Source organism: Nilaparvata lugens, chromosome 4 (assembly GCF_014356525.2).
Source record: "Nilaparvata lugens isolate BPH chromosome 4, ASM1435652v1, whole genome shotgun sequence".
NCBI classification, from domain to species: Eukaryota; Metazoa; Arthropoda; class Insecta; order Hemiptera; family Delphacidae; genus Nilaparvata; species Nilaparvata lugens.
In genome coordinates, this window is record NC_052507.1 from 69,815,377 (window position 1) to 69,828,065 (window position 12,689).

Here is a 12,689-nt window from a genome sequence, read left to right on the forward strand (position 1 = left end):
ACAATAAGAAGTTCAATAAAATTGAATTCAAAATGGTAGATAATTACTAAAAAAACATGTTTTTCACGGTTTTCTCGAAAACGGCTCTAACGATTTTCTTCAAATTCATACCATGGATAGCTATTTATGAGCTCTATCAACTGACATGAGTCTCATTCCTGGGAAAATTGCAGAAGCTCTGTAATATTCTTGAGAAAAAAGGCGGATAATTAATAAAAAAAACACGTTTTTTCACGATTTACTCAAAAATGACTTGACCAATTTTTTTCAAATTCATACAAATTCATCAGCTCTATCAACTGGCATGAGTCTCCTTTCTGGGAAATAGGGGGTCCACCCCATCCTTGAGAAATGGACTTTGTAACCTCCTTCTCGTACATGAGGTAGGTAGGTAGAGCAGTTCATAAAAAGAACACAGTCGAGATATTTCATCTGTATAACAGCTGTTTTGACGACTTTAAAAAAAAATCATCGAATTTCACAATTTACACAGAGGAAAAAGTACTCTGAAAACAATTAGGCCTATATATACACATATACAGAAGTCTGATCGTAGTTTCAAATATGTTGCCGCTAATCGTCATTATGTTATTCCCCTGAATTATTCTCGTTTGAGAACGGGGCTTACAGTTTAATGAGCAAGGAAAGTTGTGTGAGTGTACCACACCAGATTTTTCCTCTTTATACCGCATACTTACTCCTGAAATGATGCCTTAGAAGTATTGAATCTGCAAACATAAAATTTGCAAATTTACAAATGATCATAACTCCTGAACGGTAAGGAATTTGGCAAATCTGACTCCAGATTCGTGTTCCTTACATCAAAGACCATAAGATCACAAAGTTAGAGTGATTTTTATTTTTCACAAAAAAATTTAGAAAAACCATGGACTAACCATCGTGAAACACACTGAAACAAAAAGTATCTGAGATTTGGTTGAAATTTGCATCATAGATAAAGCTTGACTTGATAAATGTATGAACCAAATTTGGCACCCCCAGCTACCATACAGGATGAGTTTTGTTCCATAGATAAAACTAGACCTGTTAAATGTCTGAACCAAATTTGGCACTCCCAGCTACTACGCAGGGTGAGTTATGAAGTTTCATACAAAATTTGCAAATTTTCAAACGATTATATCTCCTAAACGGTAAGGATTTTGCAAATTTCCGAGCGATTTTTATTTTTCACAAAAATTGAGAAAAACCATGCATGGACTCATCGTGAAACACACTGAAATAAAAAGTATCTCATTTTTGGCTGAAATTTGCCCCACGGATAAAGCTTGACCTGAGAAATGTCGGTGTCAACTTTGGCACCCCCAGCTACTATACAGGGTGAGTTTTGAACGTCAGAACTCTCCTTTTTGTAACAACAAGTATAACATGTTGGTGACCTCCTATCACAAAAATGTGTACTTATGTTCAAGATAAGATGGTCTTGTCCTGGTCAAGTTGACGTTGGTGATCTTGTGACATTGTCACCAACAAGTTGGTGTTGGTGACGAATGAAACGGTCACCAACATGTGTCGTGGTATAATATGAAAAGTTCCGCTACAATACGATACTCTACAAGTTGTTTATCATATGCTGATAGTGAATATTTTTGTGATTTTTCTGGCTTCAAATTTATCAAGTTTTTTAATATTTTTCAAGTTATTAATGCATTTTCAAGTGTAATAATAATTTGTTTCATCTTTCTGATCAACCGAGATACAAATTTTTTAGTATAATGTATATTTGGACTGTAAATTTTTGTGATCTTTATAAAAGTGTTTTCATAACCTCATTTGAACTATTTTTATCAAAATTAGGGAGAGGAACAGTTTTGGGTTTATCCTGTTGATTCTCTCCCAATCATTAATTTGATTTTGTGATTAAGTTATGTAATAAATGTAATGTAATGTAATAGAAGATGATTTTATTCACTGAAACATGAAATCTTCCCTCCACTCTCAGATCAGGAAAATCACTCATCTAAAAACTCAAGTATAAGAGTGAATTTCGCCAATGTTATGACATATAATTGGAATACTGGAATATTGGAATACTGAATATTGGAATACCATTCCTAACGTCGAGTACTATCACTCCTGAGAGTTTGAGCGATTTCAATTTGCAACTATTTTAGCAAAAATCCATGATGTTTGATTCGTGGATTTCATGAAAAATGCAAATCTCCCAGATTTTGTTGATATTTGGGCTATGGATAGAGGTTCAACTAACAAGTGTCGTGCTATATTAAGAGACGTTTCGCTATAATTCAGGGTAGGTTATTCACTGAAACATGAAAATCTTATCTCCACTCTCAGATCAGAGAAATCATTCATCTTCGAATGCTTATAACTCATGAATAGGAGTGAATTTCGTCAATGTGATGACATATTATTGTTTCTCTCGTCAAGTACATTTCTGAGAGTTTAAGCGATTTTAATTTTTGCAAAATTCACTAGTTTGAGTTTGATTCATGGAATTTAATGAAAAATGCACATCTCCCAGATTTGGTTGATATTCGGGCTTTGGATAGAGGTTGACCTAACAAGTCGTGCTATAATATACAGGGCGAGTTAAACACTGAAACATGGATTTGATTCATGAATCATGAATTAATATTTTTAAACATCATGGATTTTTTGCAAAAATGTAAGTTTTGCATTTTCTATGAAATCAATGAATCAAACATTATGGATTTTTGTAAAAATGGAAGATTTGCATTTTTCATGAAATCCATGAATTATTAAACATAATAGATTTTTGCTAAAACGGGAGATTTGCATTTTCCATGAAATCCAATCCATGAATTAATCAAACATCATGGATTTCTCACAAAACCAAAACTATTTCAGATTTTGTAGAAATTTGCACCATAGATAAAGCTTGGTCTGAGATATGATTTTGGTCTTTCAAGTGTTAAGGTGAATACAGACTTGATTGCTACAAACACACGCATTTCATTTTCGTCAGCTGATGCTATTCACAGTAAAATACAGATATAATAAGCATCAGTTGATGAAGAATTAATGGCGAGTGTTCATGACACAAGCCTATGCACCTTTAACTGGTGAACTAAAGTACTGGATTTTTCTTGTTCTAATAATTATGGAGCTCGAAGTAACTCATTATGATTGAAATTGTCATCATGTCCGCTCCTTGCAACAAGTTACAAGTCACAACTGTTGATGCGGAAAAACTTTTCAATTCCATCCACTTTTCCTAAGAAGGTAATGAAACTATAATAAAAAGCTTGTGAATTTTTCAATTTTAATCTCACAAAATTACATGAATATAAAGTATCAATAGACGCAAATCTTATAAATACAAGTTAGCGGAAAATCAAGTAAATTACCTCATGTATATCATACTTGAAGAATAACACTGAATCATTTTTCTTTTTATAATTTCAATTTTCATAATAAAATGCAAGTTACAATTGAATAGTTTATGCACAAGTACATAAAAAACTTTATTGCATAGCTTTATTCTAAAATCTTTCACGAGTAAAATTGAATGGATGGATAAACGTTTCATGATTTTAATTCAATTGACTAAAACATGTAGGCTAGAGAACATGACGCCTAAAAGATCAAGGTCCAAATTCAACATGACCTTTCCGAATTTGTATTTACAAATTTAATAATTATTATTACCAAAGTGAAAAATATAAAACATCTTTCAAAATTATATTCACAATATTTTCAGTTTTTGCCTCTTGTCAGACCTTATCAACAAAGAAAATATGTTTCAATAAACCCTCATGACAAACAAAGGATAATATTCTTAATCGATGTTTTCGAAAAGTGTAAGGCCATGCTAGCAACAATTTCAAGTTCAGAAATTGAGTAAACTTCTTTGGTTAAATATTTACGACAGCTACTTGTTTTAATAACAGATTTTTTAAAAATTATATCAATAAAACAAATGCATAAACAACAATGTATTTTTCCACTTTTTCCAAAAGGCCTTATGTAATTAATTTGGCACAAAGTTCAATTCTTTTTGTAAAGAATTATAAAAATATACGATTTAAAATCAAATTAAGTTCAGAAATATGAGAATGAAGGTTCCATTTTCATAAAACCTCGAGTAGACAAGTAGTTTCTTCATTGATATTTGAATTTATGATTCATAACATAAGACTGTACGGCAAGAAAGAGCTATCCATATATCTCTAGATCAATATTAATATCATCATTATAATATTTATATGCAATTAAATAAATTTTCTGGATACCTGATTCATTAAACAGTGTATGCACAAATAACATCCTGGATAGATCAATACTACGAATTGAATAACTTCAACTATAATAACATTGACTTTCCATTCACTTGAGATTAATATCGAGTGAAAAACATTCGCTCTAATTATTTCCAAGTTAATTACAGTAGAATTCTAAGCTAAATACAAGAATCATATGCTTCGTTTGATTACAAGGGTTTACTGTGAACATATTACAACAATGTATGTACATTAAGAGGATTTTCAGGCTACAACAACAGTTTCATATCAATTGTAACACATTAAGATGACAGCTATTACAAACATCTATTCGAATCCGGCGAATGTATAAAATCTTTACACTAACACAAAACCATAAAAGCTACAACTGTAAGAAATTACAATATCCAGCAATTTTACAGATACAAAATATAGATTGGCCCGATGCAATGAACCAATTCATTGATGTAAAATCATGATTCAAGAAATATTTGTACAAATATAAAATCACTGTATTGAATTTAGAAATGCTATTAGCAATTGATGAGATAGATAATATCTCCCTATCCCAAACAATTGCAAAATCACATTTATCAAGAATTCAACAGAGATAACGCTTTTTTCTAGGCTGATGGAATTAACCATTTAGAATTTGCCTCAACGCACAAAGGAGTCACTTTCCCTTTGCAAATTGTTTATATTTAAAATCTTTAAGATACTGATTTTACCTCAATACACATAACTTGATTCATTTTCAAATGATAATTATTTGAATTATTATCGAATATTAGATTTGGTCAAAAACTCGATAAAAATACCATAATAAATAAGTTTAATTTTCAGGTTGATAAATGTTAATGCCAATCACAGTTGAATGTTGATAAATTAATATCAAAGTGTTGTGAAGACATATTTAGTAGCTCGTATTACTTTAGAACACTAGAATTGAGGCTGACGCTCATCATCCCCCCCACTCGTAGTGTAATAATACAATACTAGCCTTAGACTACTCAGAGTAGCCGAAACATGTCGTGAAGAAATAATTTATAAGGGTCCTCAGATTTATATTAGATTCCTATATATATAAAAGCAGCCCTAAAGAAAAAAAAAACAGTAAAATAGCCTTAGACTTTATTAATGTCATTCAAATTTAATTTCATTATAGGTGATTCAAAAGACCACAGCAGAGATAGCATTTTGATTGGATAGCCACCAATAAAAAGCAATAGATTCGAATCATTGAATAAAAAGAAAATACACTGCGTTGATAAGATTCAATTAGATAGGGATGATCAAATTGATTAAATTACTATGACACAGATATCACATCAATTGTCATTAATTTTACACTCTTATTATAGACATCAGCCATATCTATTTATAGAAACCAGACTGTACACACTGAAATGAGCACAATCAGGATAGGTACGTCAATAACATCATTGATTGATTCCACAAAACCCATGTAAACAGTGAATATTGAAAACATTACAAGTAATACTTGTGCAACTACTATAGAACCCGTCTGAGATCTCGTGTGTATTGACCGAAAATATACAAACATTTGTATATCAATCAACTAACAGTTACATCCTGATATTCTTTTCAGTTCCACTTAAACATTATCTTAGTCTAAAAAAGAAAACCTATTCATGTATATAAATAAATCATAATGAAAAAAATTAATAAAGAAATTTATTTACATGAGTCGATCCATCCAATTTTACTTAAGTTGATTGGGCATTGTGTATCACATGACTTGTTAGGGGGGCATGTTGAGTCAGTCGAGGACTACCACCATGTCTTCGATGCCCTTGGCATTCAGTTTGCGCCACGGCTTGCGTGCCGCCCGGCGAAGTTCCACCCCCGTCAGCTGCCGCCGGAGCTTCCTGACCAATCAGAAGTCACTACTATTAGCACTAGATAATACAACAATTACATGGCGACACAGTAGCGTGTACACAGGGACAATAGACGGAATTTTAGTTACCGCCACTATACTCTGTACAAATTAACTTGTGACTTGGGAGGAGCATGCGCAGCAGAGAAGGCATACAGAGGTAGGGATACAACGGCGGCGAAGTTGCCGTTCTAACCGGCCAGCATTCCTCTAATTTCTTAGTGAGTATTCAAGTGCTCATGCTAACCTTACGGAGCTTCCTGTCTGGAATCCTTCAGTCGACTGACTCTGATCGACAAATTGGCAACTGCGCTTCTACCTATCACTCTATTCATCATCACTGTAATTGACTGATCCCCCTCCATTTCTCTGCGCCGCATATTCCTCCAAGTCTGAAGTTGATTTGTACAGAGTTTAATCACCCGATCTTATGTTTTACAACATAATACAACTTCCAGAAAAGTACAAAAGGCTTAAGCCCAAAACAAGTTCATACATTTTTTTGAACTTGTAAAATTGTGTGAAAATCAAATCATGATCACTACATAACCTCTGGACTGTTTATTTTAAATTAAGGTTGAAAGCAGTTTTGGACGAATGCCTGATGTATACACCTGGATTGTATCTATTGTATATGAATGAATTAATAAATAAATAAAACTGTTCCAATTCTAATTTATACGATAGTACAGATGTAGTTAGGTTGTATGTCACACATTTTTAAATTACACACTGCAATTTACAATCCAATACAAACAAAAAAACACAGTGTAATAGAACTACATAATTTTTATTATTTGCCATGAATTTTCACAATGAATAGATAAATTGTTGACGACGGTGAAAATTCATGACAAGTAAAATTATGGAAAAAAGGAGAGGCTCCAGCAGTCGGTGGTAAGGTCCGTTCCACCCAGTGAGTATAGAATGTAATTCTATGGAATATGTATATTCCATGCTCACTGGTTCCACCTCGTCTGAATATGAAATTCAAGTCGTCAATGGCCTTACGACTATCATACTTTAGATGACAGGGTGCTTTAGATTTATGCCGAAATAGTCATAGCCAGCACAAGTGGGCATCATCCCACAAAAGACATGCTATAACAGACAAGTTGGAAGTTGGAACAGTTTTGGACTGTGCCTGTTGATCCTCCACCAAATTATTTTAAATAATAATTGTGTATCATCAAATCAATAAAAGGATGAAGAATAAAGATTCAACCAGCGATAGGTGATTCAACCGGGATGCTTGTTATTCGAGCCGTACGGAGAGACCAAATAATGTTTTTAATAACACGTATAAAGGACACAGAGTCTCCATTGGTGCAGGAATATAGGAAAGAAATTCAATAATAATAACAACAATAAAATAATGAAAAACTAATAAATAACCAGTAAACTCATACGGTACTTATCGGATACCTCTTGTTTCCAGAAATCTTTCGTATTTATTGGCAACAAGTTTTAAATTATATTCAACTTTGAATTTATTCATTTATTCATAGTTATGCAGATGCAATCCAGGTTAAATAACAGGCATTTGCCCAAAACTGCTTCAAACCTTACTTTGGAATTCACAGTCTAAAGGTTATGTTACTTACGTAACATGATAACTTGATTTGCACACAATTTTGAGTCCAAAAAATTTATCTACTACAATTTTGAATTTATCAAAATTTTTGTAACATACATTTGTATTACAATACTCTGTATTGTAACATACATAAATAAAGAAATCTAATCTAATCTTGAGCTATATATAATTTTGAATTTATCAGTTTGATCAATTTCCAAAATCGAATCCTAACAAAAATCTACCTTCACAATTGCAAAAAATATTGAGATTGAGAGGATACAAAATGCTTTTAAAACAAGAATTCTCAGATCGCTTAGATGTCTTACACCTGACTATCTAGAGACTATTCAACATAATATCTTAGTTCAATAAAACTAGTTGTGTTTAAATGTAAAAGAATAACGACGTTACTAGTAATTTCTATAATAATCTTAGTTTAAATATTGTGATGATGATATCAATCAATAAGCATTAGGAAAAACAAGCCGGAATTGGAAAGTGAGCAAGGTTCGCCCATGTTTTCAAGTGACGAAGCAGTTTATGATTATTATAACCTTAACTTTTGGAAAACATCAACATTTTATAAAAAAATTTTGAGAGAAAAATAGTACAGGCTCAGTCTAGTTTTCCCTTCAATGTCTTAATTGTATTATGATTATAGTGTTTTATACAATAAATGAATGAATGTTCAGTTTTCTATCTGAATCAAATAATATGACACATTGCTTGTACAATAAAATGTGAAAGATGAAAGATAGGACTTAGTGCTTACTTGGTGGCGTCGGTTGACCGGAAATAGACATCGTCGGGGGCGTCCATCCAGGATATGACCTGCTTCCGGCCCGAGCGAGACATGGTGGCCACTCGGCCCTTGACGCCGCCTCCACTGCCTCCACCGCCCCCGTTCAGGTGGCTGATGACAGTGCGAGGCCCCAGTGGACCACCCCCGCCATCCTTGTGCGCGCGCTTGGCTGGGGGCGGACCGCCACCACCGCCCCCCTGGTGGCCTGCTGTCGGGCCCATCACTATCCCTACAATGCAACACATCGTTCTTTAAAATACGACATTTATTACAAATCAGTAGGCCTACACAGGGAAAACAATCTAAAACAAATACATTACCCTGTAAATTAATAAAGTTTCAAAGTTTTTAAAATGTTTTAATAAAAGGGTACTACAGGTTTTATATTGTTTCTATTAATTTGATTAGAGTATCCCATATAGGTAAAGTGTTTTAATTACCCTGTAATTACACTGCAAATATTACATGTACCACTCAAATACAAACACACTCAACAGTTTAATTCGTAAAATAAACTGATGAAACGATTTATGGAAATCATATTAAAAGAGAAATATAAATTGAAAGTGATTGAAGGAAAAGTACAAAACAAAGGAATTTCTCTTTAAAAACAAGCACAACAGATGAAAAATCCAGTTAGAGAGCTACCATAACTAAATAAAATTACCATAGCTTTATAAAGCACAGAAAACTTGCAATGAATACAAAAATTAAATTGAAAATAAGTTACCAACAATCTATACTGGGATTCAATAAAAGAAGCTGCAACAAATTTTGAAGAATCTTTTTTGGACTCATTTTTAATCGAAATTCGGGAATGAAAAGTAAGGGTTAAGCCTAAGTTTTTTTTCATTCCCATTCATCAAGGTACATTAAGGTATGTGCACACATGACGTACTGAACCTCGAACAGCGCAGCGCAACGTGCAACGTGCCGCGCAGGGAATACCAACAATAGTAATAATGGCGCAGGTATGTTTCTAGCAAATAAGCTCCACTCTTCCAAAAAACTTCTCAAGGCTGCTCACCTTAACGTCCAATCCCTCAGCTGCCACATTGATGAACTCAGAGCAATCTTCCGTTTTCAGGACTTCAATATAATTGGAATTTCCGAATCATTTTTGAAGCCTAGTATTTCATCAAATTTTGTTGCATTACCTGGATATAATCTTTTCCGGAATGATAGATTAAATAGAGCTTGTGGGGGTGTAGCAATTTATGTGAAAGATGGTATCAAAACAAAAGTTTTAATCACATCTAAACAAGAGTATTGTTCCAGACCAGAGTTTATGCTACTTGAATTATCCTTATCTAGTACTGATAAATTACTCGTTGGTATATGTTATCGCCCACCAAAAATAGGTCATTTTACAGATTTCGAAAGTGCCTTGCTTTCTCTTATGCCTTGTTATAGCCGTATACTAGTTATGGGGGATATGACACCGACTTGAACATGACAATCGTAACTTTGACTACTTTCAACTGACTACTATTTTCCAATGCCTAAACATGACTATTTTACCTCTCGATCCAACTCATCATACTAATGTATCTGACACACTCATTGACCTTTTCATTGTTAGTGATCCTAACGAGGTTGTTCAAGAAGGCCAAATCCCAGTCCCAGCTATTTCTGGACATGATTTGATCTACTGTGTACTTTCCCATAAGATACCTAAGCCAGAACAGAAAATTATCACTTATAGAGACTTCAAAAACTTTGATGAGCCGCCTTCCTGACTGATGTGGCTCAGACTCCATGGCATCAAATTGAAGCGTTACCCTCAGTTGATGACATGGTCAAGACTTTCGAGAATTGGACTTTGACTTTGTATGACAAACATGCACATTATGTGACAAGGAGGATTAATAGAAAACGACGAGTACCGTGGATGACTGAAGACATACTTAAGATGATTGGACGTAGAGACAAAGCACATAGAAAATTTAAAAAGACATTTGACTTGGACAGTTTGATAGAGTATAGGAGCCTTAGAAATAGAGTTAAACAGGAATTACGGAACTCAAATATTAGGTACTTGAATTCGTTTATGACAAACAATAGACAAGACTCTAAATCACTTTGGCAGGGAATAAAAGATTCGGGCTTGGCAAACAGAAACCGAATCCACAAATAAACTTACCATTGAACAATATAATGACCATTTCGTTTCACACTCTAACCAACGCGACGAAGTTGTCATTGCTATCATATCGATGATCTTGAAGAGCAGGTTACAAACTTAGATTTACCAATTACTGATCAATTTCATTTCCATCCAATCTCAGAAGACACTTTCAGAGCAATTCAACGTATTCATAGTAATGCTATGGTGTAGACAAAATTCCTATTAAATTTATCAGAAGATGTTATTTGCTGTTTTACCAACCATTACATACATTTTCAACAAGTCACTTGAAGAAGGCATTTTCCCTGAAAACTGGAAGTTTGCTCTGGTTCGCCCTCTAAATAAAGTTCCATCATCACCCAATAAGTTGAGGATTTAGACCAATCAGTATTTACCTGCATTGTCCAAAGTGCTAGAAAGACTCATTCATGCTCAAGTTGTAAAATTACTATACAACAATAGTAAGCTTCATAACTTTCAATCGGGCTTTAGAAAATTCCATTCAACTGAAACAGCTCTGCTCCGTGTCACTGATGATATAAGGTTAGCTATGGACCAAAGAAAATGCACCATCCTCACCCTATTTGATTTTTCTAAAGCATTTGATACTGTTGATCATACATCCTTCTGAATAAGTTGGCTATTCTTGTTTCAGTCACAACTCGTTAGTTTGGTTAAATCCTATCTATTAGGTAGGAAACAATGTGTATCTGTCGGTGACAAAAAGTCTACTTGGAAAAACGTTATGCATGGAGTACCACAAGGTTCAATTTTAGGCCCTCTCCTCTTCACTTTGTATGCTAATGACCTTTCTTCCATTATCAAATTCTCCAGTTTCCATACTTATGCAGACGACCTTCAAATCTATTTAAGCTGTCCCATAACAAAAATTAATGAAACAGTTGGAATAATGAATCGAGAAATAGTGCAAATGAACTGGAACACATGAAATAAACGAGAAAATAGACATGAATAGCTTGAAGAATGAACTACTGAATGAGGAGTGGATTCATGTTTTAGAAGATAATAATCCAGATACATCTTATGACACCTTCTTATCAACTCTGAGACAACATATACAAAATAATATCAAGCAGCATCGGCGGCAGAAGAAGTACAAACCCATCAAACCATGGATCACCAGAGGTATAGTAGCAGCAATAAGAACCAGAAATCTTCTCAACAAAAGAAGAAAGGAAGACCCAAACAACATTAACTTAACCAACTTCTATCGTCGGTATAGGAATACACTCACAGCTTTAATTCATGAAACAAAGGACCAATACTATAGAGAGAATTGTATGAAGCTGGAAAGGATATAAAAAAATGTGAAAGTAATCAAAGATGCTACTGACTCTAAATCAAAACAAAAATGAAATTGAATGCTATTAAAATAGATGATAGTATTTTCAATCTAAAGGAAATCCAGACTGTGCTCAACCACATGAATACTTTTTCACAAATGTAGGTGAGAAATGGCGGAGACAATAATAGATTCCTTAAGAAAACCACTAGACCAAATCATATCCCAATATAACCTGTTACAAGAACTCTACACTCCATCTACTTTCACCCAGTAACTGAAGATGAGCTTCTTGAAGCTATTAGTAGTTTGCGAAATGACAGTGCTCCAGGACTGATGGAATCAATAATAGAACATTGAAGTCGATAAAAAATGTATTGTAAACCATTAATTCACATATTTAATTTAAGTCTGTCAAAAGGAATTTTTCCAAAAGCTATGAAAGAGACATGTGTTAGACCATTACATAAAGAGGCGACAAAACAAATGCCACCAATTACAGGCCTATTTCACTTATAAGCAATATTCTAAGATTTTGGAAAAACTGGTAAAGAAACGTCTTGTGAATTACATGGAAAAAACAACTTACTATCTAGGAATCAATTTGGTTTTCGTGAGGGGAGGAGTACAGAAGATGCGGTATTAGAATTGTCAAATTTTGTCACAGATAAGCTAGAAATAACAAAAAATGTGCAGCAGTGTTCCTGGACCTAGCAAAAGCTTTTGACACTGTTAATCACAGTTTGCTGCTGAAGAA

The 12,689-nt window shown here is 33.7% G+C and overlaps 1 protein-coding gene across 1 annotated transcript in view; it reads right to left on the minus strand.

The window, feature by feature from the left end:
- Positions 1-3,241: 3,241 nt before the first annotated feature.
- Positions 3,242-12,689, minus strand: part of LOC111049698 (metastasis-associated protein MTA3) — a 112,752-nt gene continuing 103,304 nt past the window's right edge. The window contains exons 20-21 of the mRNA XM_039427086.1: positions 8,472-8,730; positions 3,242-6,109 (exon numbers count right to left, since the gene is read on the minus strand). Coding sequence (XP_039283020.1) covers positions 6,001-6,109; positions 8,472-8,730 — 368 coding nt within the window. The 3' untranslated portion in view covers positions 3,242-6,000. The remainder of the gene's footprint in view (positions 6,110-8,471; positions 8,731-12,689) is intronic.